The 25,620-nt window shown below is 40.1% G+C and overlaps 1 protein-coding gene across 2 annotated transcripts in view; it reads left to right on the top strand.

The window, feature by feature from the left end:
• The window catches only part of sytl4 (synaptotagmin-like 4), a 60,680-nt gene that overhangs the window by 27,069 nt on the left and 7,991 nt on the right, over positions 1-25,620 (top strand). Inside the window, exons 2-15 of one of the 2 annotated variants that reach the window (XM_052022445.1) lie at positions 363-567; positions 671-887; positions 3,179-3,394; positions 4,679-4,788; positions 7,004-7,124; positions 8,324-8,443; positions 11,148-11,292; positions 12,475-12,571; positions 13,201-13,304; positions 15,301-15,387; positions 17,708-17,886; positions 18,764-18,866; positions 19,831-19,992; positions 23,956-24,058. In XM_052022445.1, coding sequence (XP_051878405.1) covers positions 769-887; positions 3,179-3,394; positions 4,679-4,788; positions 7,004-7,124; positions 8,324-8,443; positions 11,148-11,292; positions 12,475-12,571; positions 13,201-13,304; positions 15,301-15,387; positions 17,708-17,886; positions 18,764-18,866; positions 19,831-19,992; positions 23,956-24,058 — 1,666 coding nt within the window. In that variant the 5' untranslated portion in view covers positions 363-567; positions 671-768. Of the gene's footprint in view, positions 1-362; positions 574-670; positions 888-3,178; positions 3,395-4,678; positions 4,789-7,003; positions 7,125-8,323; positions 8,444-11,147; positions 11,293-12,474; positions 12,572-13,200; positions 13,305-15,300; positions 15,388-17,707; positions 17,887-18,763; positions 18,867-19,830; positions 19,993-23,955; positions 24,059-25,620 lie in introns of both variants that reach the window. The other variant, XM_052022444.1, reaches the window with a different exon arrangement.

Below are 25,620 nucleotides of genomic sequence, written 5' to 3'. Positions count from 1 at the left end.
TTATTACAAAGTTTAGGCTTTAAAAGAAAGTCAAATGCCCAACATATTAAAGATTTGGTCAAATGTCTCAGGAATATATGGATTTAAGGTTGATTCCAGGAGCTGGTTTATTGTTGGAATAATTAAACTGCTTTACTTATGGTACAAACCCTTCCATAATAATATTAGGGCTTGTCCAAGATAACATCTGTAGAAATTTGGTGTAGAAGATGTTTATATTTGATCTTGCCTCAGTTTGAGAATTTTCATACTAAAGTAATTGCAGTAATATTCATGTTTGCAATCCTAACACATATTCACTTTCATCTCTAGGATTGATATTTTCCAGCACATGTAATTGTTCTGGATTTGTTCATTTCTAGGATCTAGTTTGGTGAAATGTTTAAAAGACTGCAACCAAATTGGCAATTGTGAATTGAGTTCACCAAGTGGATGGACAACAAGATGATGTCACACTGGACAACAATCAATGGGCATTCTCACAAGTCAGAGACCAAACACAGAGACTGGGTGGCCTCATGAGTTAAAGACTTAATGCAGAAATCAGTCGGACTCAGAACCATTGTGGTTAGTGTATGTACAGCATTGTCTCCAAATTTTGATATTCATTATCTTAAAAAGAATTCTAACATCAAAGACTTTCCATTTATAGTTTAACTCTCTGTTTCAGGATTGAACGTTCTAAGATTTCCTTCTGTTACAACATTTCATAAGGAGGAGATTGTTGCAGTTGTTACAGTCTTTAACCCTTTGGGTGATTGCAGCATTATGTCAAAACAGATGGAGTTGATCAACTTGTCGTTCCTGTCTGATAAAGAGAAGGAAGTAATCATGAGAGTTCTCATCCGTGATGAGCAGTTGCGAACACTGGAAGAAAAGCGAATAAGGTAATGAGGAGAGAGGAGGTGTTGGAATAACACTACTGACTGGTTAAATCCTTCCAGTGTGATGTTGAATTCTGCAAACTTCCACCCAATGGTTTTGAACCATACAATATTGTAGCGAAGACTGATTATGTTATACATATAATGACAAAAAGGAAGTTATTTGACCCATTGGATCCATGCCATGACTTCCCTTCCCTACCTCTTTGTTTCCCTATAGCTATGCAGCTTGCTCCCTCTCACATATGCCCATCAGCTCTCTGATTCTTTTTACCATTAGCCTGCACTAAGGGGTACTTTACAGTGGCCAATTAACTTACTTTCACATATTTGAGATGTGGGTAAAATGGGAGCAGTAACAGAGTATGAAAACCCCACACAGACAGCACTGGAGAGAACCAATCCCTGGAGCTGTGAAGAAGCAGCACTAACTGCTGCACCATCCTGCACTCTACCCACCCTCCCCTCTAAGTAACCATAAGTTCAGGCATCTTTTTATAGGGCAAGTTTTTAGGGCAAACTTTTTTTGACAAAAGGTTCTTTCCTCATTAAATGCCTGTACAGAAAAGGCGGGCAGCAGAAGTGATACCATGGCTATGGATTACTGCTCCTTCTACCTAAATCAGAAGTCCCAAATCTTACTTTGGGGAGCAACTTTGAACATTCATGCCTCATCCCATGTTTATAAAAGAGTGTGGGGTGAAATTTTGTTTTCACAAGTGTACTACAGACAATATTTCTTTTACAAAAATCACACTCAATGTATAACTGGCTGTTGAATGTCTTAATCCATTGACCAGTTTCAGCAGTCTCTTCGATATTTTTGCACAGAATAAGAAGCTCTTATTGTCTCAGCTAAGATAACATAACACTTAAGAATGAAAATGCGTATACTAGAAATTTCAATAGTGACTCTCACAAATATCGTGGTCAGATGATTCTGTTTGTCCGTGCAATCTCAGTTACATTGTGATTTGCATATAAATTGCTCTATTCTCTTAACTGAAGCTGTTTCAATATTTCTTTTTGATATGTGTCATGTCAAAGTAGACATATATTTTTGCGGCTTTTCAGAACAACTTGGAAAACCCTTTTTGAAATGAAAGCTTGCACTGATCAAGGCACGTGACTTCAAAATTGTCTTCCCAGCCTTACAGATGAAAAGATGGATTTTGAACCGTAATTAAATCTTGCAGTTCATTTCCTTCTCTTTTGGGGAAAATACTTGTTAAATTTTGCACAAAGCTGAGTCAAATTTCTGCTCTGTTACTGAGCAACTGATGATTGAATACCAGAAGCACATGTAATTGGTCCAAATTCCACTTTTACAAATCAATGGGAATTTAGCCTCCTACACCATTCTGAGATTGTTCTTTATGAGGCTGTAATTCTTTCTCTTGTACCTGGAAAGATTAACTGTTAAAGGTACTCAGACTTCTGATAATTACTTCTGGTGATTTGGAAATTGCAATGTCCTGTTGCAACACTTTGCCTCCTCATTCTTCCATTCATTGCCTCTCGCAGCTCCACCCTCTGCCTCTTCACTGTTCCTCTCTCTGCTCCTCTCTCTGCTCAACTTGTTTGCCCCAGCAGTGCTCCTTCCCACCTTGCCAAATCTGTTCCCAGCACTACTCTATCCCAATGTTATACAGTGATGCATCTGTGTTCACCAGCACTGTACCCCAGCGATATAGAATGACGGATCTGAGGCCCCCGGTACAATACACCTGGGTCTTGCACTTGGAAGATCAGACTGGGCCTGATGTATCCCAGGGTCTCTGATCAAGGGTATCACATCCCGTGGACTCCAGTCCAAGGCCCAGTCAGGTCCACATTCCCAGGCTTGATTTGGGTGGGCTCTGAGACCAGCCGGTTTGGGTGGGCTCTGGGATTGTTCAGACAGCAGATAGGGTCATGTCCTTTCTTGTTTCTTCAGTAGTTCCCTTGTTGACATTACAGATTGGTCCTTCGAAGAACAGGCGGCTGTCCTGAGCTTCCCAAGTATTAGTGACAAGCTTACAACTGGTGCAGCTAATATGGAGGGATAACAACAGGGCTGCGAGGACCATGGGTACAGCATGTGCAGGCCAGATGTTACCGATGGGCCACATGTTGAGCACTGTCGGGATAAAAAGTATGTGAAGCCTTGTGAGGATCATCCACACCATGTACAATTGGGTTTGTGTGATGTTCAGGATAAGAGTTAATAAAGTAATTTATGTCATCTGTCAGTGCAATCTCACTGCTCAATGATCTCCATAATCACATTTTGTCTTGGCTTCTTCTTATTAAAGGAAGTTGAAGACTGAGCTGCTGGAAATTCGGCGTAAGGGAGCCAAGCGTGGCAGTCTGGACTACAGTGATAAGACTTGTGCACGCTGTCAGAACAGCCTTGGTCGCTTTGTCAAGAGCGGGCGTGTGTGCAAGCAGTGTAACCACTTGGTGTGTAAGGAATGTGGTGCTGAAGATGTAAACAGAATATGGAGATGCAATGTGTGCATCAAAGAGTCGTGAGTGTGTTCTTACTTATTAGTATTTTCAAAGCTAGAGAAGCCTGGGTGCAATGCTTTTTAAATATGGTATAGCAGTAGAGCCCATGTATTAACGGGGTGGGTGACATAGATCAGCTTTCTGCTGGACCTGTCTGAACTCTCACTGTAATGAGTGGAGTGAGAGTACTACATTGCACTACAATGGACTTTGCATAATATATTCTTATAAATTATACAAGAAAGAAATGGTGTTCTTTCTTGTATAATTTATGTTTAATTTATGTTTTTCTTATGAATATTCTATATCTGATGCTATGCACCTGATACTGCTGCATGCAAGTTTTTCATTCATGTACTTGTGCATATGACAATAAACTCAACTTTGGATGCACTCTAAGAATATGCTACATGAAATGCTTGGAAGAAAGAAATGGCAGGTTCACTCTGAGTTACATAGTGCTCCACTTTTCAAGGATCGTACTTTTCCCATGAGACAATGAGGGAATACTTTGATTGAAAATAGGATGCTAACGTTTTGCTCCAAAAATGCTGGATTACATAGGTCAATCTAACTGACACTAAAGGTCCAAACTCTCAATTCTTTTTGAAACAAAGGAGTCGTGATGAGATATCTGAAGAAATTCAGATGTACAGGAACCAGGGTTGTTTCTTCAAAGCCCTGGAATGGGAACAGTTGAGGGATGACTTTAGGAAATTATTCACCTAGTAGGGGTTCTTAGTCAAGATGCTGCCAGGAGCGTGCATACATTAAATGAATTCGAGGATGCAGAGATTAATGTATCACTTCTCAATATAGACAAGTGATAGGGAAAGAAAGAAGTTTGTGATCTCCACCTATTTTGGGTGTGTTAATCCTGGATGGGCCTTTGGTTGCAAGTAATTTCCTTCATGCAGTTTCTGTACCTAGTTAACCAGTCCTCTGACATTCCTAAAAGTTTTTGCAGAATTCATATTTCTTAATGTGACTTATGAATGATGTGCCTGTATCTTTCAATTGATATAGATGCCTCTTACTGCAAACAACAAGCATAGCATCCAGCAGCCATTTTAAGCAAGGCTTCAGGAAGAGACCAAGTTGGATTTCTCTTGATCTAAACACATCTTAGAGACAATAACTTTGACATCAATTCCGCTTTTAACTCCAATTAATCCAAAAGCCATTTAGAATTATTTAAATTTGTAATGTATAGCCTTGTTTAAACCTGAATGTATTATCTTCACAATTAAAGACAAATAAAATGGAATTTTACCCAGCTAATATAATGATTTGTTCTTCACCAGAAAGCTGAAGAAACAGACTGGAGATTGGTTTTTTGAATACCGAGCAAGAAGGCACAGCATTGATTTTGGTAGTGATATAATCAGAGCATCACTAAAGAGGAAACATGGGAGTAAGTAATAGAGGTGTCCATATCTTCATGAACGATACCTGTGCCTGGTATGGGTGTTTACATGTAAACTCAGGGTAAAGGATAGTGTTCAACCTTCCCTAAGACTTGCACCTTCCAGGTTGGCCTCCCACCTCACACCACCCATCAACTGGAGCTAGTACAAACCTTGGCTGCCTGTGTCCTAACTTGCACCAAGTTGTGATTGCCCATCACTCTTATGCTAACTGACTTATCCTGAGTCCCAGTTAAACCATGCCTTAACTTTAAAATTGTCGTCCTTGGTTTCTGATACTTCCCTATTTTGTTAAGCTTCTACAACACCTTAGGATCTCTGCACTCTTTTAATTGTGGCCTCTTGTGCATTCCTGAATTTAATTGGATGACTCTCTCCTGTGCCCGCGCAGAACTCGTCAATTTCATCAACTTCGCTACCAACTTCCACCCTGCCCTCAAATTCACTTGGACCATTTTCAACCCCCCTCTTCCCCCCCCTCTTCCCCCCCTCTTCCCCCCCCTCTCTTCCCCCCCCTCTTCCCCCCCCTCTTCCCCCCCCTCTTCCCCCCCTCTTCCCCCCCTCTTCTCCCCCCTCTCCCCCCTCCCCCCCCTCTTTCCCCCCTCTTCCCCCCTCCCTCCTCTTCCCCCCCCTCCTCTTCCCCCCCTCCTCTTCCCCCCCCTCCTCTTCCCCCCCCTCCTCTTCCCCCCCCTCCTGTCCCCCCCCTCCTGTCCCCCCCCTCCTGTCCCCCCCCTCCTGTCCCCCCCCCTCCTGTTCCCCCCCCTCCTCTTCCCCCCCTCCTCTAATCTTATTTATTGTATTCAGTGTTCTCGATATGGCCTCCTATACATTAGTGAGACCAAGCACAGACTAGGCAACCGCTTTAGTGAACACCTGTGCTCCATCCGCCATGGCCTTCTGGAGCTCCTGGTTGCTGGCCATTTTAATTCTCCTCCTCAATCCCACACCGACCTGCCTGTCCTTGGCCTCCTTCACTGACACGGTGAGGCTAAACACAAACTACAGGAACAGCACCTTGTATTCTGCCTGGGTAGTCTACAACCAGATGGCATGAACATCTGCAGCCTTGTGTGTCTCCTGATTTTTAATTGATCCATTTTAGTGGCCTCGGCTTTAAACTCTAGGAATTCCCTTCAGCCACACCTCCAAATCTCTCCTCTTGCCACCTTTAAGGTTTTCTTTAAAATCTATCATTTTAAGCAAACCTTTAGTTACCTATCTCAATGATTGCTTGACAGCTTGGGTGTCAAATTTTGTCACCCAAGCTGTCAAGCAATCATTGAGATAGGTAACTAAAGGTTCATTCCACTCCCTCTATCCCCTATTTCCCCACCAACCCTGTGAAGTTTCTTGGGATGTTTTACTATGGAGAAGATGGTATACTGAAGCGTGCAGTTTGGTTGCTTAAGTAAGGTACATTTTATTCAGTACACAATGAGCTTTCCCATTCTTTACTGGAGTTGGTGATATATTGGGTTGATAGGGTTGTTAAGAAGGTGTATAGCCTTCACTAGTTGGGGTACTGAGTTCAAGAGCCGCGAGGTAGTGTTGCAGCTCTGTAGAACTCTGATTAGACCACACTTGGAGTATTGTGTTCAGTTCTGGTCACCTCATTATAGGAAGGATGTGGAAGTTTTCAAGAGGGTGCAGAGGAGACTTGCCAGGATGCTGGCTGGATTGGAGAGCATGTCTTATGAGGATGGGTTGAATGAGCTAGAGCTTTTCTCTTTGGAGAGAAGGAGGATGAGAGGTGACTTGATAGATCTACAAGATGATAAGAAGCATTGATCGAGTGGACAGTCAGAGACTTTTTCCCAGGGTGAAAGTGGCTAACACGAGGGGGCATAATTTTAAGGTGATTGGTGGAAGGTAGAAGGGGGATGTCAGAGGTAAGTATTTTACACGGAGAGTGGTGGGAGTGTGAAACACACTGCCAGCAGAGGTTGTGGGGGCAGATACATTAGGGACATTTAAGAGACTCTTAGATAGCCACATGAATGATGGAGGGCTATGTGGGAGGGAAGGGTTAGATAGATCTTAAAGCAGGATAAAATGTCGGCGCAGCATCGTAGGCCAAAGGGCCTGTAGCGTTCTATGTTCTATTGAAACTGTAAAGTCTGTGAGGGTTCAGAGGTGGTGAACAGATGGACAATGGGCAGTAAAAGCAAATAAATGTCTCCCAACTTTTCATTTTCTATACAGTAAATAAGCGAGAGACAGCAGGACAGGCATTGCTACAAAAGGCACTGGCCGCTGAGGGAAAGGCAAATACTGAGGCAAAGTCACAGCAGAAGATTTCTGAAGATGGAGGCAAGGTTTCTGGGTGAGTGTGGTATCTAGTATTTGTACCATTAACTTAGTTTTCCTGCCTTTGATCAGGACTATATTTTATAATCATAGCTAATGCATATGTTTTACTCTGTTGTACATTTAGTGTCTATAATATAATAAGAATTTCTACCCTGATATTTGATTCCTGTTTGGGGTTTGAAAGTAAGGAAGAAAAAAAATTAAAGGAAGCTTGCACCTTTTCCAGGAAAACGAAAGATACTCTACATGGGAGTATTATTGAAATCTCTGAGTCTTCAGCTTCAGGAGGGGTTAAAAGTTGATGGGTTGAAAAGAATAATTTTCCTAAAAACTGTTTATTTTGAGAGAGTTTTTCTAGCCAAAGTGATAAAGTAGGAGGTACACGAGATCACAAAGGTGAGTTAGGGCTAAGACAATCACTAGATGAGCAGGACTAGGACCAGAGCAATCAATGGGAAGAGGAGAAAATTGGGGTTGAAATTGTACAAGAGTTCTGACATATCTTCTGCAACTCAAGGGGAGCCCCTATGGAATTTTTGACCCATAGTCATCAAGTATCTGGCAAAAGCAATATGTTAATTTCTTTCTTGAAGGGCATAGCAGAGATCTTGATTTTGTAATTTGATCATTAGACCGCAAGAAAACTACACTGAGTGCTGATGATATAAAAGGACAGACTTTCAAGTTCCTGTACTTTATTACTTTGAGGAATCAGATGGAGGAGATTGTACACTCATACTTGGTGTCAAATTTAGTCAAGCTTCATTGTAGGTTTAATATCCACAGGGTCAAATTTCTCCATGTGTAGGAGCTGGAACATCTGATCCATGATCTTAGTATAAAAGCTTGAATTTAACAGTTCAGTGTTATCAGCTGTGTAGTTTCTTTTCGATCTTGACCCTTCAAAACTACAAGGCAAGGACATAGTGTATTCAATGCAGTGATATTGATCCTTGGCCTCAATCAAATGAGCCCTTGGAGTTTTTCCTTTTGCAGTTGCTTATAAACTAAGGAAGGGTCTGGTTATTAATCTGGTTATTGCAAACTAAGAGAAAATCGATAGGCTACACACAGAGTTGTTTTCAGTCTACAAAATGCTCTTTTGACCGTGCAACATGTCAGAAAAATGAAATGAGTAATATGTTCAATGGTGTTTCCCTGAAATAACAGTAAAATAACTAATCCTCATATCTGTGGCTTATGATTTGTTAGCAACCAATCTGAAACCCGAGAGGCTTCTGATCAGCCAAGTGATACAGAGTCCATTGGACGTGTGAGTGTCAGCAGCCAAAAGAACAGCCTTCAACAGCGCAACACACCCAACAATTCCAGGTGGGGAACTATGGATAATCTGAAATTTTAGCTAAATGTGAATAAGGACATTTATTTTCTTGTAACATGACTTTTTGACCAAGCATTAGATATTTTGTCTGACCAGCCCCCTAAGTGACTTGCATTACATTTTGTTTGATAACATATCTCTGAGATATTTTGCAGTAAAGCTCCACTAATCTACTGTCCCAGTTGTTTAGAAATCCCAATGGTTCAACATCTGGCTCACTTAGTTCTGTTTCCTGTGTTCCCTTTTAAACACACTGGGCTCCTGGTACCCATGCTCCCTTTAAACGCAGCAGGGTCTCATTTTCCATGCTCCTCTTAAACTCACCAGGGTCCCATACCCATATTTCTTTTAAACTTACCTGTGTCCAGTTTCCTGTGCTCCCTTTAAACTGACTGGATTTTGTTTCCAGTGTTTCCTTTAAATTCGCCTGGTTCACTGGAAAATTTATTACACTACAATGTTGCATCTTAAAAAAAAAAGTGGATGAAAAGGATATGGGTGCATTAATTGTAGTAGTAAATGACAGTCTAGAAATTCTGCCAGTCTGGCACCACCAAGGACTTAGGCTTTACTGTACTATGTCAAAGGCACTGTAGAAATGTTGGTTTTGTTGTTGGAATAATTGATGGTCATTTCATCACATGTAGGGTATTGTGTGGGAATACGAATAAGAATAACTGGGCTTGGCGGAAATGGGGTTTGGGAGCATGAGAGTAAGAAACAACAGGAGATACAACTGAGAGATGGGCCTCAAATACACAGACGAATTTTATATCTAATGTTAAGCCATTGTGTGCACGGAAAACTCAGAACAAATTTCTGGAGGTCCATGATCCACAGAAAAAGGAGTCAATTCTGTTTAGCAGTCAGGGTTTAGGTTGGGTAAATTTGCAAAATATGCATCATATGAAGGAATTTCTAGTTCAATGCATGCTCAAGACCTTGAAGATGCTGGTGAAGTTGCTTCATCACTCTGTAGATGTAGACGGAGTAACTTTTTTTTCCCTCAACCTTCTCTACTTCTCCGCATCCTTTGTTGGTGATTTAGGCAAATCCTTCTTGGCACCCTTTTAGGAAGCTGGTTTCTTTTCCACTTTCAGTCACCTTCAGAGGCTTAGGATAACATTAAGGAGCAGGAAATCTGTCAGAATCTTTTCTTCCTTGGTCCCAATGCCTTATTATACTAATCTTTCAGCCAATCTGAGGTCAGTTAATCAGTACCAGCAAGTAAATCTGGAGCCTTCCTGGCTTAGTTACGTACCAACTTTATGAATTCTACCATTCTGGGGACTGACCACACTGACAGTTCTTCTTCTTAGACAGTCCCTCAGGGTTGAAGATGACTCAGTTCTGCTCCGACTTTGTGGGTTCTGGGATGGCTAATGAGGCCAATGTGGGAACTACAGACTCTTCCACAGATGGGGAAAGAGGTGATGGGGTGGGTGGGTAGTTTGTGAAGTGGTGCGCTCCTTCCCATGCTTGCATACTGCCCTTACATGCTCCTAATGTATGGCCTTGAGGTTCTCAATGCCATCCTGAAAACACCTCCTCCAAGGAGTCAGTGAGGATGTTGCAATTCAAGGTGGCTTTGCACACATCCTTAATATTTTTCTCTTTCAACCTGGTAACAACCCCCCCTCCCCCACCCCCCCATGACAGCGTTTGGAATAGTGTGTCTTTTTGGGAGGCTGGTGTTGCGCATTCAAATGACATGGCCAGTCCAATGTATCCAAGTGAGAGGGAATAGAGTCTTAGTGCTGAGGATGTTGGCCTGAGAGATGTCATTGGCATTGGTTCATTTATCCTTCCAGTAAATTTGGAGAATTTTGCAGACAACATTGGTGTATTTTTTCCATTGCTTTGAGATGCCTACTGTAGGCTGTCCAGGTCTCAAAAGCTTATAGATGGCAAGAACCTCTGCTGTCCAGTAGAGCATGAGTTTTATGACAGGTTTGAGGTCTTGATCTCCAAATACCGTTTTCCTCAATCAACCAAAGGCTGGCATATACACTCTTGGTGACTAACATGAGCAAATAATACATGTTCATTGATATTTCATGAGTCTGAAGTGGGAAGGAGAGTTGCAAATTATCAGCAATAACAGTGCAAACAGAACCAAAGTCACACAAAGCATCTGCAATGAACAATGTTTATCCAGTAAGGTGAGTTTGATTAAGTAAACCTCTGGGCATGCTGTTTACTGGAGTTCACCCACTTAAACATTGCAAACGACAGGTGTTTGAGATTGGACTTTAAAATGAACTCACATGATGGCCTTATCATTTGTCTTAATTTCTTCCATTAAATAAAGCCATGAGTTAGAAAATGATCCCAATTTGATTCAGTGTGTTGAGGTACCAAACCTCGGAAGTACTGCAGAGTCTTTAGACAAATAAACCCATCATCGTGTTCACAGTGTGCTTTTAAAATCAATTGGAATGAAGAATATCACTTCAATAACTACATCAGGTTAAGATTGTGGATCCTGAGAACTCTTTCAAAAATATTTTAATATCCTTTCTTTATATACTGTGGAGGCAACTTTCAACCATTTGTTGTAAATTCAACAAAAGAGCAATATAAACTGCAGAAAAGTTTTGGATCATTTTTCAGGACTCCCACATTTCTGCATTTACTTCCGTGTATTAGTGAAGCTTCAATAGACTACTTATTTCCTGTTTCTATATTTTCCAGGCGGAGTTCCTTAACTGAAAGTAGTCCTGGTAATATAAATGGCCTTCCCGCTTCCAGACCCATTGTCACGAGCAGCATGACCCTTCCAGCTACATCAACTTCACTTGCCATCAGCAAAACCAACATTCGGTCTGACTCAGACAACGTACTGTAATACACTCTCCTTGTCCTATTTTGTTTATTGTTAGTGTCTGGGTACATCTGGCAAAGCTATATTTATTGTTCATCTCTCAGTTTTTTTGAAACAGCTAAGTGACCAGTTAAGGAGACATTAGGAGTCAACCACATAAACTATCTGGAACCATATCTGACAAATTAAATAAACCATTTTTGACTAATCAGGACTTGCAAGGATGTTTTGGGTATATTCTGTTCAAATACTGCATGAAAGGTTTCATAGAGTTTTGAGAGGTGCAGATACAAATGGGTCATTTGGAACACAAAACTACAATAATTAACTTCAAATAAAAGATTTTAATAAAGTACTTTTGAGATGATAAATTATGTGGAAGTCTTTTTAAATTCCCAACCTCTTATCCAAGGCTTCTGCTGCTGTTCCCTTACATTAACATCAACAGGAGAATACCCCTTGCACTCCTAGTAGTTGGTACAGAATTCTCTGAAGTTTGTAAAACAGATATTAACTGATCAGTCCAGGGTCCTGCTCCCTTGCTTGACTCCGTGAGGATCCAGAGTCAGGGTGCAGTCTCTGCCCAACAGTGAATTGCTGACAACCTCCTCTCAGTTTCCATGATCACACACGTATGCATGGAAAGCCAGTGGTCGCCAGTTTTCGAGGGTGATGATGGTGAGCACTCGCGGTTTCTCCTTCAGTAGTCTGGCTATTGGATCCCTATGATTATACATTGTTTGTGGATGGCAGGAGGCTACAGGTTTTTTTTATTTTACTCAAGGGGTAGGGGTGTTGGCATTTATTTAATGCCCATCACTATTAGCCCTTGGAAATGTAAGGAAGGAAATCTGTCACCTTTACTCTTTCTGGCCAGTGTGCCAGTGTGTGATTCCAAGCCCAAATAAATATGGTTGACTCATCACTCGCCTCTGAAGTGGATTAACAAGCCACACAGTTGTATGAAACAAAAACTAAGTAAGTTGAAGAGTGGACAGTGAAGAAATATTCTTGGGTGTTGTTTCTAACCAAAATGGGTCAAGAAATACTTCCATATTTTTGACACTTCAATTTTTATGTGGTATTATTTCACAAGATGATATCTTTTGGGGTATTTAAAATAAACTGTAACTTTAAAACACACAGGACTCTCATGTACATACAATGTTTTAAAATGGTTTAACCTTTTCTTCTTAGGAAACTCACACAAAAAAAGACAGCAAAGTTTCAATGGATGAAGATAGTTCAGAAAATATGTTTAAAAAGAATGTAAAACCAATTCTAAAGCCCACAGGTGAGCTGTAGTACTTCTGTATCTCTTGAGTTGATTTCAGTCCGAAGTATACTTAACCCTAATAACGACAACATCAAAATATTACAAAATACCTCAAGACACTTTGCAGGAGTATAATCAAACATAGTTGGACACTGAGTCATGTAAAGCTTGGTCAAAGTAGGCACTGAGAATCATCTTAAAGGAGGAAAGAAAGACTACAGGAGGGGTGATGGGCTGGTGGCATTAAAGAGATAGTGAGGGCCAAGACCATTGGAGACAATTCATAAAATGAGTATAATAATTTTATACTCAGGTTATTGTTTTTTCCATGAAGCAGCAATGGTTTCCCAACAAAACATCTTGAAATTGTTCCACAGGCTCTTGTGTGCATCAGTGAGGAGGCCAGAAATTTGCAGGGAAGGATGAAACTTCAATCCTCATCACACTGCGCACTTATTAATGATAGAAGCAGAGAAAGTCTGGTACATCCCTTGGTCACAAAGCAACAGATAATGCACACTTCAGGCAAAACTCGGGGTGGCCCCTTTGGAAAGTCTGGAGAACTTGGAAGAGCAGAGGCATCATCAGGTGTTATTGGGGTGTAAGTTTTTTTTTAAGACTAATATTATGTTCAATTTCCCTAACAGATTATAGTAAATCAGTGATGGATCTTCGCGTATCAGATTCCGCAAACAAGGAGGAATCCATGGGAGACCGCAGTCGGTCGGTTCCAGGTCTCAATGTAGAACAGGTCAGTTTATAAATGAGCTTTACACCCATGTCCAGTCCCCTGATCCCCACCTTCGAAAGGAGAGGAGGAGTAAAGCAAATAATTGCTGGAATCTGTACTGGAACATAAGCTTTTCACCATCTGTATCAGTGACTGATGAATGTACATTGGATTGTATGTCAGAATTTCAGGTTGCAGTAATGTAGGAAGTATATTAAGAGGTACAAGCTAGAAACAAGAAGTTACAAAGTTAGTGATCTCATTATTCCCCTCAATGTCAGCCAGGGCTCGAGTACTAAATTCCTGCTGCCTATGAACTAGAACGTTATAGTTTCAAATGTGTCAGTACAGACAATTGAGTATTAAAATCTGAGGTCACACTTCAGTGCAATTTGAATGAATTGTTAAATCAAGGCCTTGTCTGCTCTCCTAGATAGAAGTGAGAGATCCCAAGGGCATAATGGCGATAGGAATTGGTACTTAGGCCCCAGCTATTTACAATCTATATGGACACTTTGCTGAGGGGACCAAATGTCATATTTCCAAGTTTGTTAATGATACAAAACAAGGTGAGATTGTGAATATGGAAAATGATGTAAAACGGCTTCAAGGGGATATGAACAAGCTAAGTGATTTGACACAGGGAATATAATGTGGAAAAATATGAGTTTGTTCACATCAATGCATATAACAGGCAGAATATTTTTTTTAAATAAGAGAATGAGAATGTTTCCAGCTGAGGAACCTAGAACTAGGGGTCATGGTGTCAGAGTAAGGGGTAGACTATTTCAGGTTGAGATGAGAAATTCCTTCACTCTGGGAATAGGAATCTTTGGAATTCTCTACCCCAGAAGAATGTACTGGCAAAGTCATTGAATTTGTTCAAAATAGACATCAATAGATTTTTGTATGTTGAGTGAATCAAGGGATATGGGGATAATACAAGAAGGTAGTTTTGAAGCAGAAGAACCACTGTGACCTTGATGAATGGTGGTACAAGCTGAAAGGGCCAGGTGCCTACTCCTGCTCCTAAATCTTATGTTTAAGGACTGAGACGTTATCACCATTGTCCTGGTTGTTTTGATATTACTTTCCAATTTTCTCTCAATTGATTTTCTCCCTCCGTAGTAATTGTCACTGCTGATTCTTGTAAAATTTCCAGTCCTTTGGTGTACCACTAACTCTTGCCAACTTATCTGCTCTAGTCTTTGATTTAATACTTTCCTTGACCTCTTTTGTTAACCACAGATGGTACATATTTCTCCTGGGATCCCTTGTTCTGCTGAGTGCTATTTAAGTGCTATTTTAGCTGTTTAAATAAATGTCACTGCCCATCCACTGACCTATTTGTCAGCCTATTTATCCAGTCCACTCCAGACAACCCTACCTTCATATCATTATAATTGCCCTTATTTAAGTTGAGCACATTGGTTATGGAATCCAGGTGTTTGCCCTCAAACAGTATTGAGAATTCTACTGTGCTGTGATCACTACTCCATGGAGGATCCTTGTCAAAGCATTATCTTTAATCCTACCTCATTAAAGATGACCAAATATAAAATAGCCAGGGTAGGTTCTGTAACATACTGTTCTAAGAAATAATCCTTGACATACTCCACTCCACAAATTCTTCTTCATGATGTCCAATTAGATTAAGGTACAGATTTGCATTATTAGAAGCACTAAATCAAAAAATGATTAGCCCACTCTTGTACCTGTGCCAATAAAACTTGGGTCTGATGATTTTGCTTTAATTCACGTTTTTACAGAATGTTGGGGTTGACTGCGTTCAAGAAGTAAAGCATCTTTGAGTGTCTGGTTTTAGAACAACATGAGTAGTTGTGTTGGATTTCAAGAGTCAGGATGGAAAGTTTTTTTTAATATAGATAAAATTGTAAGCTGGTCAATGTTTGAACAATTAGTCGTGCAGTTTACAGTGGCAACTTGACCATGTGTGGTTTATTGTTGTAATATTTTCAGAAGTTTATACTAAGTTGTAACCTTTATCTTTTGATAGGATGAGGAGGAAGAGGACATTGATAAATTGGTGAAAATCCACCGTTTGACAAATCCTCGCCACAGTCTCAAGAGTGGAAGTTCTGTGGTAAGTTCCCCAGCAAAATATTGTAGTTGTAAATCTCCTCAGGCATGTCTATATTTAAATAAATAAGGTTAAAGTTATTTCCTATTTGCCATTGGAATGTGGAGAAAATCAAGTTCATTGTCCTATTTAAATATAAATTACCAAGATGATATAAAATAAGGTATATCATACTGATTAGGGCTGATTAGTATGAAGGAAGAGATATCTTATTTCGTGTTCCTTTAAGCTCAAGCTGGGTACATTCTGTATTTGAGGAGGCTGTGGACATGTACATTCATGACTAATACCCTAATACAGCATCTCTGGGATTTTTTTAAAATTTCTCCCATGAGCAGTGTTCTAGCTTTGCTCATTATTTTTTCTCAACACAGTAGCTGATTTTATGACTTGAATAGCACTGGAAAATCAAGTAAAGTTGCCGTTGATTTGATTACTATTGGCAAAAATAATACACTTCCTCTCCAAGGTCAGTCCAATTTGTTCACGTTTTATTTATTAGTTTGACGTAAGAAAGAAATGTTTGTATCCCCTCCTCCCTGAAATACACATTCATTAATGTGGAATATTTCCAAAGCATGCCACCATTGTCCAGTAACTCAATCATGTGGCCATTATTCAAGTATAATGATTAATGGCAAATTTAGTATTGTTTTCACATAACATTTCTTTGTGTGCATGCCTCCCAAGCACGGCTCACAGAGTAATTGACAGGAACAGGAATATTGTCAATGTTCTTCGTAATAGCCCAAGAACAGACAACCCTATTGTAGTCTTCTTACTGTTGTCCCTAAAACTTTCACCAGGTAAACTTGGTACAGATTGGGGTTTGAACTCCCTGTTCTGCATAGTCTGTATGGTTCATCTGCTCAGAGGAAAAATATACTGATCATTAGGAGAAAAGAGATATATTATAGTTTTAAGAAGATTATCAGAATGTAATTCTGCTATGAACCTGTTGTCTAGAGATACTCTTTGTATTTAGCCTTCTACTCAAGCCAACTTGGGCATTATAAGTAACAATCACTCATTTCATTATAAAATTGAACCTATTTTAGTGCATGTCTTTAAAGCATAACTCCATATAGTACACAAATTTTGTACCCATGTCAATCTTTAAAGTCATAAATCATAAAATAATATTTTCCTTGTACTCCATTGTAATGCAAATGAATAGATGTGTTGAGAGATTTTTTTTGTAGATGTTTAATATGTTACTTACACTGGATCTGTGTTTCAGCTAGTTGCACAAATTGCTGCTGGATCTGAAAGTTGTGAGTCCAAGTCTCATTCCAGGCTCTTGGATATCTGCATAGATTTTTAGGCCCTATTGCAGTAATGAGGATGTGTTATATAACGAAAAGTCCCTTTGTTTTTGATGAATTGCTTAACGAAGATTCCCTGTCCTCTCAGGACAATCTATGGAATTTTTTTGAAGAATAAGCAGAAAGTGTTCCAGGCTAAGTTTATTCCTGAATTAATATTTTACGTAGAAAACAGATTAACTGGCGTTTGTTTCTCATGGAAGCTTACTGAATTCAAATTGCCTTTCTTACATTAAATCAGTAACTCCACACGGTAGCATAGTGGTTAGCGAGATGCTATTACAGCGCCAGCGATTGGGGTTCGATTCCCATCACTGTCTGTAAGGAGTTTGTACGTTCACCCATGTCTGCGTGGGTTTCCTCCGGGTGCTCCGGTTTCCTCCCACATTCCAAAGACATACGGGTAGGTTAATTTGGGTTTAAAAAATGGGTGCCCTGGACTCGTTGGGCCAGAAGGGCCTGTTACCACGCTGTAAATAAAATTAAAAATTAAATTAAAAAGAACTTCACTGCCTGTAATTAACTGCAAGTCATTCTGTTCTTTTGACTGGAGATTAATGACCAGACTGCAGAGGAGGTTTTACATATAACTGTTGCTTTATGATTGACAAGTATTTTGTTGCATTACAGCATATTGAAAGTGGGAGATTATTTCCCAGCCTAAAAATGCCACATCTTAATTAGTATGATACCATACCTGAATTAAAAAAGATAATTTGCAATGGTAATGAGCCTACACCAGTAAATGAAGCCTGAGAGTGGAACATCTTGATAAAGCATCTGTATTCAAAGTTTAACTGTAGATTTGATTAGCCCCTCATTCTGACTATGAATGAGTATAAATGTAGTTCTTTATCAGTTTCTGTCAGAAAGTGGTAAAGGCCATTTTAGCTGTGAAGATTACATAAATTAGACAAAATCTCAATGTACAAGTTTAACAACTGAGAGGTGTTGCTTTCTTGTTTAATTTGCTTTCACACTAACTAAATTTGTTTCAGAGTACTATAGGCAGCATGGCCAGCATCTACAGTGAAGCAGGTGATTTTGGCAATGTTACTGTCACTGGGGAGATCATCTTCTTCCTCCGCTATGACCAAAAGAAACAAGCACTTAACATTCATGTGAAGGAATGTCGCAACCTGGCTTATGGGGATGAGAACAAGAGGAGGTCAAACCCGTAAGTGTGTTTGTGTGAATATGGGGTGCCTCGTTTTTCTAAAAATACTCTATTAGGAAGCAAGTACAACTTCTGTGCATTTGACTGCATAATACATGTTATTTAAAGCCTTGTGCTGAATAATAATATCCCTATAGACTGGAGCTAAGTGGATATGATATTCAGTCGGAATTTGTGGTTTCTCAATATTTATGCGTGTATTATGTGGGGCAGTTCGTAATGTTTACTTGCAAGTTAGTGCTGTATTGGATGTTGGAATTATAGTCTGAAAATCTTTCATGTGCTGCCCCCACCTACTTTTCCTGGGGAAATACATCATGACAGCAGTGTTGGAGGTGCATTCTGGCAGTCTGCTGAGCTCTCCGCCCTGTACCAAAGTCCCAACTGCTGCCTAATGGGTTGAGGCTTTTACCTCTATAAATAGATAGCAAATAAAATTTAATGTTGGATATATGACCTAAAAAAAATAGATTTGTTTCTGGACAAGGTGTGAAACCATCCTGTTTTGTGGCTAAGTTGCCTGGTGCAAATGCACAGCCAGGTGCTCCTTCTTTGTCCCAATTACAAGTCTCACTACAGCCTTGGAAATCCCTACTGCACTAACTTGACACTTCTCTGCTCAAGTACCAGCTATCCTGTCGAGGTGAAGTGGCCTATTGCTGCTAAATTAAAGATAGTTTGTGTTGTTGGATACTCAGAACTCAAATGAGTGTGCCACATGGGACCCCCACTAGGCAGAAGAGAAAGGGATCGTTTGGGTGAAATTTCATTTCCAGATCCCAGAAGTCAAATCTTTCAATCCATTTCCATTAATTGTCCTCTCAAAAATAAGATGATTAAACATGAACATTTTTTAAAAAGAATCTTTCTTCTACAGCTATGTGAAGTCTTATCTGTTACCAGATAAATCACGACAAAGTAAACGCAAGACTACAATTAAACGTAACACAACCAACCCTATCTACAATGAAATCATACGGGTAAGGCTTAAAAGGCCTAATGCTTGTCTTTACAATCAATACAAGATGTTGTTTATGAACATGTGAATTAGAAGCAGGAGTAGGCCACTCAGCTCCAACAAACCTGCTCTGCATAAAATCATGGCTGCTCTGATTGTAGTCTCAACTCGGCACTCCCATGGTAACCTATCACTTCCTAGCTTATCAAGTATTTACCTCTGCCTTAATGAGATTCAATCATTCTGCTTCCAGAACTCTGAGAACCCAGTTTTAAAGACTCACAACATTCTGAGAGAAATTTTTCATTTTCATCATTGCGTTAAATGGGCAACTGTGACCACTAATTGCAAATTCGCCCATAGGAGGAAATATCCTCCCTACGTTCACCCTATTAAGATATCTCAGGATCTTGTACGTTTCGTAATGTTTATGTTACTTATGGAGGGAAAGGGCATGTAATGGTCTGCAAAGCTCCCATCTGTTGTAATTCATGCATTTTACAGGATTCTGCATCAGCTGCAGGTGCAAGTCAGGAAGCCACATGATAAAGCCAATCCAAGGCAGGGTCTGATCTACCTTGGTCAACCAGACTTCAGATTTAATTATTTTTAAGTAAAATTTGTGATTTAGAACTAAATGATGCGGTAGCAGCCCAGTCTGATAGAACTTACTGGTGGAAGTTGGAATAACAAGCATTAAGGAGTGATTATTTTTAGCATAAAGCTGTCCATACTTCTGCACAAATACTCATTGAATTGTTGGTCTCTGATGTAGGAAACAAAATTGTTTCTGATGCATTGGGGGTTAGTTTTAGTTTCCTAAAAGGGAAAATGTAAAAAGAGTTTTATCCTCCATAGAGCCTATGTGTGTCCTGGGAGTATTTAATAGGACAAGGTTGAGACCATGGCATTTATGCTGGAGAAAAATCGTTCTTATGGATTTTGCAGTATTTCATTTGATTTTCTTTCCTGTCACCACTAATTAGTATGACATCAGTGAATCACAGTTAATTATGAGGACATTGCAACTTTCTGTGTGGCACTATGACCGCTTTGGGCGCAATACTTTCCTGGGAGAGGTGGACCTGTCACTGGACACTTGGAAACTCAATAGTGAGTCAGAGGAGTGCCTCCCTCTTCATGGCAAGGTAAGGGCACCACTCTTTTACCCTTGGACACCTTGTTTAAGCAGTACAAGGGCAGCAGACTGATTTGTCTGCCTTTCTCACAGTTCTCTGAAATTCCAGGGAGCCTCTGTCAGTCAAAGGGAAAATGTCTGAATTTTTCATTAAATGTTGGAGAGGAACAAATTTTTATAGTTGTCTATAGTGGAATATGAGATCTATTTTAAGATTTCAGAATGTCAGTATAAATAAATTAAATGTGATAACTGAGACCATGTTTAGAATCTGTCTAGAGTTTTCTTTCTTCATCTCCAGGATTGGAGGAGGGTGGAAGCTATCAGGGAAAAATTATGTGTGTAAGAAGATGGCACAGGTTTTCAGCATTTTATCCTTTAACCTCAAGGGCGCAAGTTTGAATTTAACCAATTTCTGAAAGAATGTTTCATTTCAGAAGTTTCCAATACGTGGCAGTATGGCCTCTCAGTACTAAAGCACTAATGCTCTCATTTGCATTCTTGAAGATGGCTAACACACGAAATAAAAATATTACCTTTGTGCAGCGGCAGCTCTCTAAAGTACATTGTTTAGCCAGGGCACATGAAGATTTCCTCAGCATGTAGCTTGCATGCTAAAAATAGTACAAACTGGAGAATGAAAGTAGAAAAATGTTCAATGTTCTTGCACTGAAATGCATTATTATGGTCTGAAAAAAGACCCAAAATGGAGCTGCTTGAATGACAGTGACTTGCCTCTTAAAATTTTCCATAGAATAAATGTTTTACCATATCTCCAGTATTCTGTTAGAAATTGGTATACAAGAGTTTTCATTTTACACTTAAGGAATTTTTTTTCCTTCCTGGAAGAATTTTGAGTAAATAATACTGTCACTTCATGCACCGTTCTGTATTTCTATCCATTGACACCAGGTTGAACCTTAAATAGTACAGAGATTGTCCTCAGTTCAACGCCCACTCCTCAAGGGCACATCTGATTTCAATGGCTCAAAATTGATCTACAAATATGAAGGGAAAGTTTACGAGGGATATATTCTTTGCGGATCTATTAGTTAACTGAGTGAACCATCTTCCTGCATGACATTCATAGGAACTTTCAGGATGTGACAACGTTAATGAGATGAATAAATATAACTGCTGAAATCATCAGGGAACAAGTTTGCTTTTCAGGAATATGTGTGATAACAGGATCTCTATTTTCTTTGAATTAGATCTGAACTTCAGCTTGACCCCCTATGTATATTTAACAGTAATTGTTGGTTAATTTATTTTTTAATACAATTTTTCTATTCTACAATCAAATCTACATCGAACCATTCAGTACTGTGACACTGGTGCTCTAATTTTCTGCAGCATTGTATCCTCTTTTTCACCCCCCCCCCCCCCCCCCATTCTGAAACCTGGTTATAACGTACTTTAGCAAGGCCTTTGACAAGGACCTGCATAGTAGGCTAGCTTAAAAGGTTAGATCACATGGGGTCCAGGGTGAGCTAGCCAACTGTATGCAAAATTGGCTTGATGGAAGGAGACAGAGGGTGGTAGTGGAGGGTTGTTATTTCAGATTGGAGGCCTGTGACCAGTTGTGTGCCACAGGGATTGGTGCTGGGTCCACTGTTCTTTGTCATCTATATTAACAATTTGGATGAGAATGTTGTTAACATAGTAAGTTTGCGGATGACACCAATAGTAGTGGTGTAGTGGACAATGAAGACCACAACAGGATCTAGATGAATTGGGAAAGTGGACCAAGGAACAGCAGATGGAATTTAACACTGTCAAGTGTGAGATGTAACATTTTGTTAAGTTAAACCAGGGCAGGACTCGCACAGTAAATGGTAGGATTCTGGTTATAAAACAGAGAGACCTTGGGGTACAGATAGGTATATAGTTCCCTGAAAGTGGCGACATAGTTAGACAAAGTGGTGAAGAAGGCGTTTGGCATGCTTGCCTTCGTCAGTCAGAGCATTAAGTACAGAAGTTGGGATGTCATGTTGCAACATTACAAGTTGTTGGTGAGACCACACTTGGAGTATTGTACACAGTTCTGGTCGCCTGGGTATAGGAAGGATGTTATTAAGCTGGAAAGGGTGCAGAAAAGATTCACACAGATACTACTGGGACTGGAGGGCTTGATTTACAGGTAGAGGTTGGATAGGCTGGGATTTATTTTCCCTGGAGTGTAGGAGATTGAGGGGTGACCTTGTAGAGGTATATAAAATCATGAGGGGCATAGATAAGATGGATGGTCACAGCCTTTTTCCCAGGATAGGGGAGTCTAAATCTAGAGCTCATAGATTAAGGTGAGAGGAGAAAGATTTAAAAGGGACCTGAGGAGAAACTTTTTCACACAGAGGGTGGTGGGTTTATGGACCAAGCTGTAGAGGCAGGTACAATTACAATGTTTATATCCATGTTTCTGTCAAAATGTCTTTTAAAAGGTTTAGAGGGAAATGGGCCAAACACAGGCAAATGGGATAGCTTGGATAGACATCTTGGTTGGCATGGGACAAGTTGGGTCAAAGGGCCTGTTTCGGTCTATTCGGCATGCACACAGCCACACCTTTCATCTCACCACTTTATACCTATAACTACAACTATTACCCATTGAATTACATTCACAGATGTTCCCAGAGCACCTTTTGCAATGCCATTGTGTAATTCAGTAAAACAATAGGGCACATTATAGCTACATTATCCAAACTATTGCAATATCTGGATAATCATTCAATATTTCAGGGGCACTTTAAGGTATACAGAAAAGGCCATTCAGCTCATCAAAAACATCCCTCCTCAAAGGCTTGTGCACAAGTTGCATTCTCTTAGGAAAGAGTAAATCTAATCTAGCATCAATTAACATGTATATATTTAACTGGTCTATCTAAACATGATGGAGGAAAGAGATTCCAAGAATTCTCCACATTGGAGAAGCCAAACTCAGATTGAGTGACCACTTGGCAGAGCACCTGTGTTCAGTCCTCAGGGGCAACACTGAGTTTCCTGTTCTCTGCCACTTTAATCCTCCATCCCATTCCCTATCTGTGGCATCCATCCTAAATCATCTTATTCTATTCACTCCTCTCTGACGCTTTTTTCTTTCTTACCCAGATCTGATGAAGCGTCTTTGAAAAATTAACTCTGTTTCTCTACCCACAGATGCTACCTGACCTGTTGATCCCCAGCATTTTCTATTTATTTCAGGTTTCCAGCATCTTCCATTTTTTGCTTTTCAATTATACTTTTTCATAAAATGAGTTCAGAGTAAAATGTTCTCTGCTCTGGGGGAAGAAAATGCTTTGTACATAACCTTAATAAATTTCCACTGTACAGACATGCATTTCCAAAACCAGTTATCTTTTAATCTGCTGAATGGATCTCCTACGAAGGGTTTCTAACCTGAAGCATTGACTCTGTTTCTCTTCCCACAGATGCGGTCTGACCTGAGTCAGCATTTTATGATTTTGTTTTAGATTTCCAGATTCTGCAGTTCTTAAAAAAAAAATATTGATTCCCATCATGTAACTTGCTTTTCCACTTGGTCATCTCCTAAACACACCAAAAGGTATTGGGGTTTGTGAAATGTCTTTCTTGTGTAAAGTCTTTTTATTACAGACATATGGTCCAAGTTATGAAAGATATAGCAATACCAAAGCTAAAAGACATATGGTTTTAGACTGGTTTAAAGCACTGGTTAAAAATTTATTATGTCTTCGATTCTGATGGTTAGTAATTTTTACTTGTAGTTTATATCTCAATTAAATCTCATTTAACAGATGTGCACTGCCAACTTATTGCAAGTTAACTGAGTTTATTTTTACAATGAGCATAAGCAACAGAGAAAGTGTCCAAGTCGTTGTAATTAGCTCTGACCTAAAAGTCATTGCCACATCTTTCCAGAATTTTCTCACTGAAAACTAATGCAAAGCAATTGTTTGGAAGTAAAATTACTCATCTCAAATCTGTTCTGATAATGCAGGCAAATGAAGAAGCTGGGTACATCCCCCCTTACAAAGGGGAGTTGGTAATTTCAATAAAATACATTCCAAGTACCAAAACTGCTCCTGCAGACAAGAGCAAGGGTAAGTTAAAATAACTGTGTGTGTGTGTGTGTGTGTGTGTGTGTGTGTGGTGTGTGTGTGTGTGTGTATTTTATCTCTGATTGGTTCAGCAAGCTAAGTTATTTCCTCCCATGAACTGCAATGTATTATGAAGAAATCACAGAATACCCAAGAGGGCATAGGCTGGAAATTGTTCTGTGCCTATGCATGTTATGTTTGGCACATGCCCACTACCACCCATGATGTCATATACAAAGTTCTTTCCTCTCCTAGCTGTGCTAAGGAAGATCAGAGCTTCAGTTGGGTGGGGATGGGGCACTGGTGATACTAGGACCAAGAGGATTATTATGTTGGTGCACTGGGGAGGAATGGTTGTGATCAGCTTCCGGGCTGGGGGTGAGATAGCAGGGTCAGGCTGGGGCCTAGCAGTGGAGAAAGTAGCAAGAGGGTGAGGATATTCTTTCCAAAAATATACTTTATTCACAATATATGTAGTGAATACAATCAGAAAAGGTCTTTCTCTACATTCATTGTACCATCTGTTCAATACATTCTCTTGCAATGTGTCAACTGCCACTCATGTTTCTTCCCTGAACAATGCAGTCATGAAGTGTTTGAGAGGCTGTTACACAGGGCCCTGCCCCCCACTGCCCAGTGGCAGCAGGACCCTAGACAGTTATCCTTTCAAACAAAGCGTTTGCAGTAGCCACACTGAGCTTCGCTGTATCCTTCAGCACGTGCTCCTGCACCTCAGAATATGCAGACAGCGCCAAAGCTACTTTATTCATAAAAAAAAGATACAGGAAATACAATCAGTATACATCTCCTTCTTTACAATTATCGTGCCATCAAATCAGTGCATTCTGTTATAATGCATCAGTGTCACTGTGTTTCCTCTTTAAGCAATGCACCCACAAAGTGCTTGAGAGGTTGTTGCACAGGATCCAGCTTCAGTGTTCAGTAGTAGCAGGACCCTCAATTGTGGTCCTTCGCACAAAGCCTATGTGGTGGCTACACTGAGCTTTAGTGCTTCCCTTGCACCCTGGAGTTTTTTTTAAATTTTTTATTCCAAAATAAACTTTATTCATCATAAAAAAACAAACTATATACAACAATAAAACAGTACAAACCTTTATATTCGTGTACGGATCCATCATTAGTGTTACCTTAAAAAACGCAGCACCAATGCCACTCGTGTGGTTCCCTGGGGGGCTACCCCAATTCCATATTTACAATATTTAGGGGCTTCCTCACCTGACCCCACCCCTCCCTCTCCATTGGCAGAAGAACCCTAAACTGTAGTCCTTCCCCTCCTAGCCCTTGCATTGGCTGCACCCAGCTTCAGTGCATCCCTCAGCACGTACTCCTGCAGCCTGGAATGTGCCAGTCAGCAGCATTCCCCTACGGACATCTCGCAGTGCTGGGAGACCAACAAGTTTCGGGCAGACCAAAGGGCGTCTTTCACCGAGTTGATGACCTTCCAGCCCTGGAGTGTGCCAGTCAACATCTCCTTAACCCACTTATATGAAGATCCATGTGCCAGATTTCATGGTCGTGAAATCTGTTTTGAGAAGCCCTCTGTG

This window comes from Pristis pectinata, chromosome 8 (genome assembly GCF_009764475.1).
Source record: "Pristis pectinata isolate sPriPec2 chromosome 8, sPriPec2.1.pri, whole genome shotgun sequence".
Lineage (NCBI taxonomy): Eukaryota > Metazoa > Chordata > Chondrichthyes > Rhinopristiformes > Pristidae > Pristis > Pristis pectinata.
This window is presented reverse-complemented; position numbering and strand designations above follow the sequence as displayed.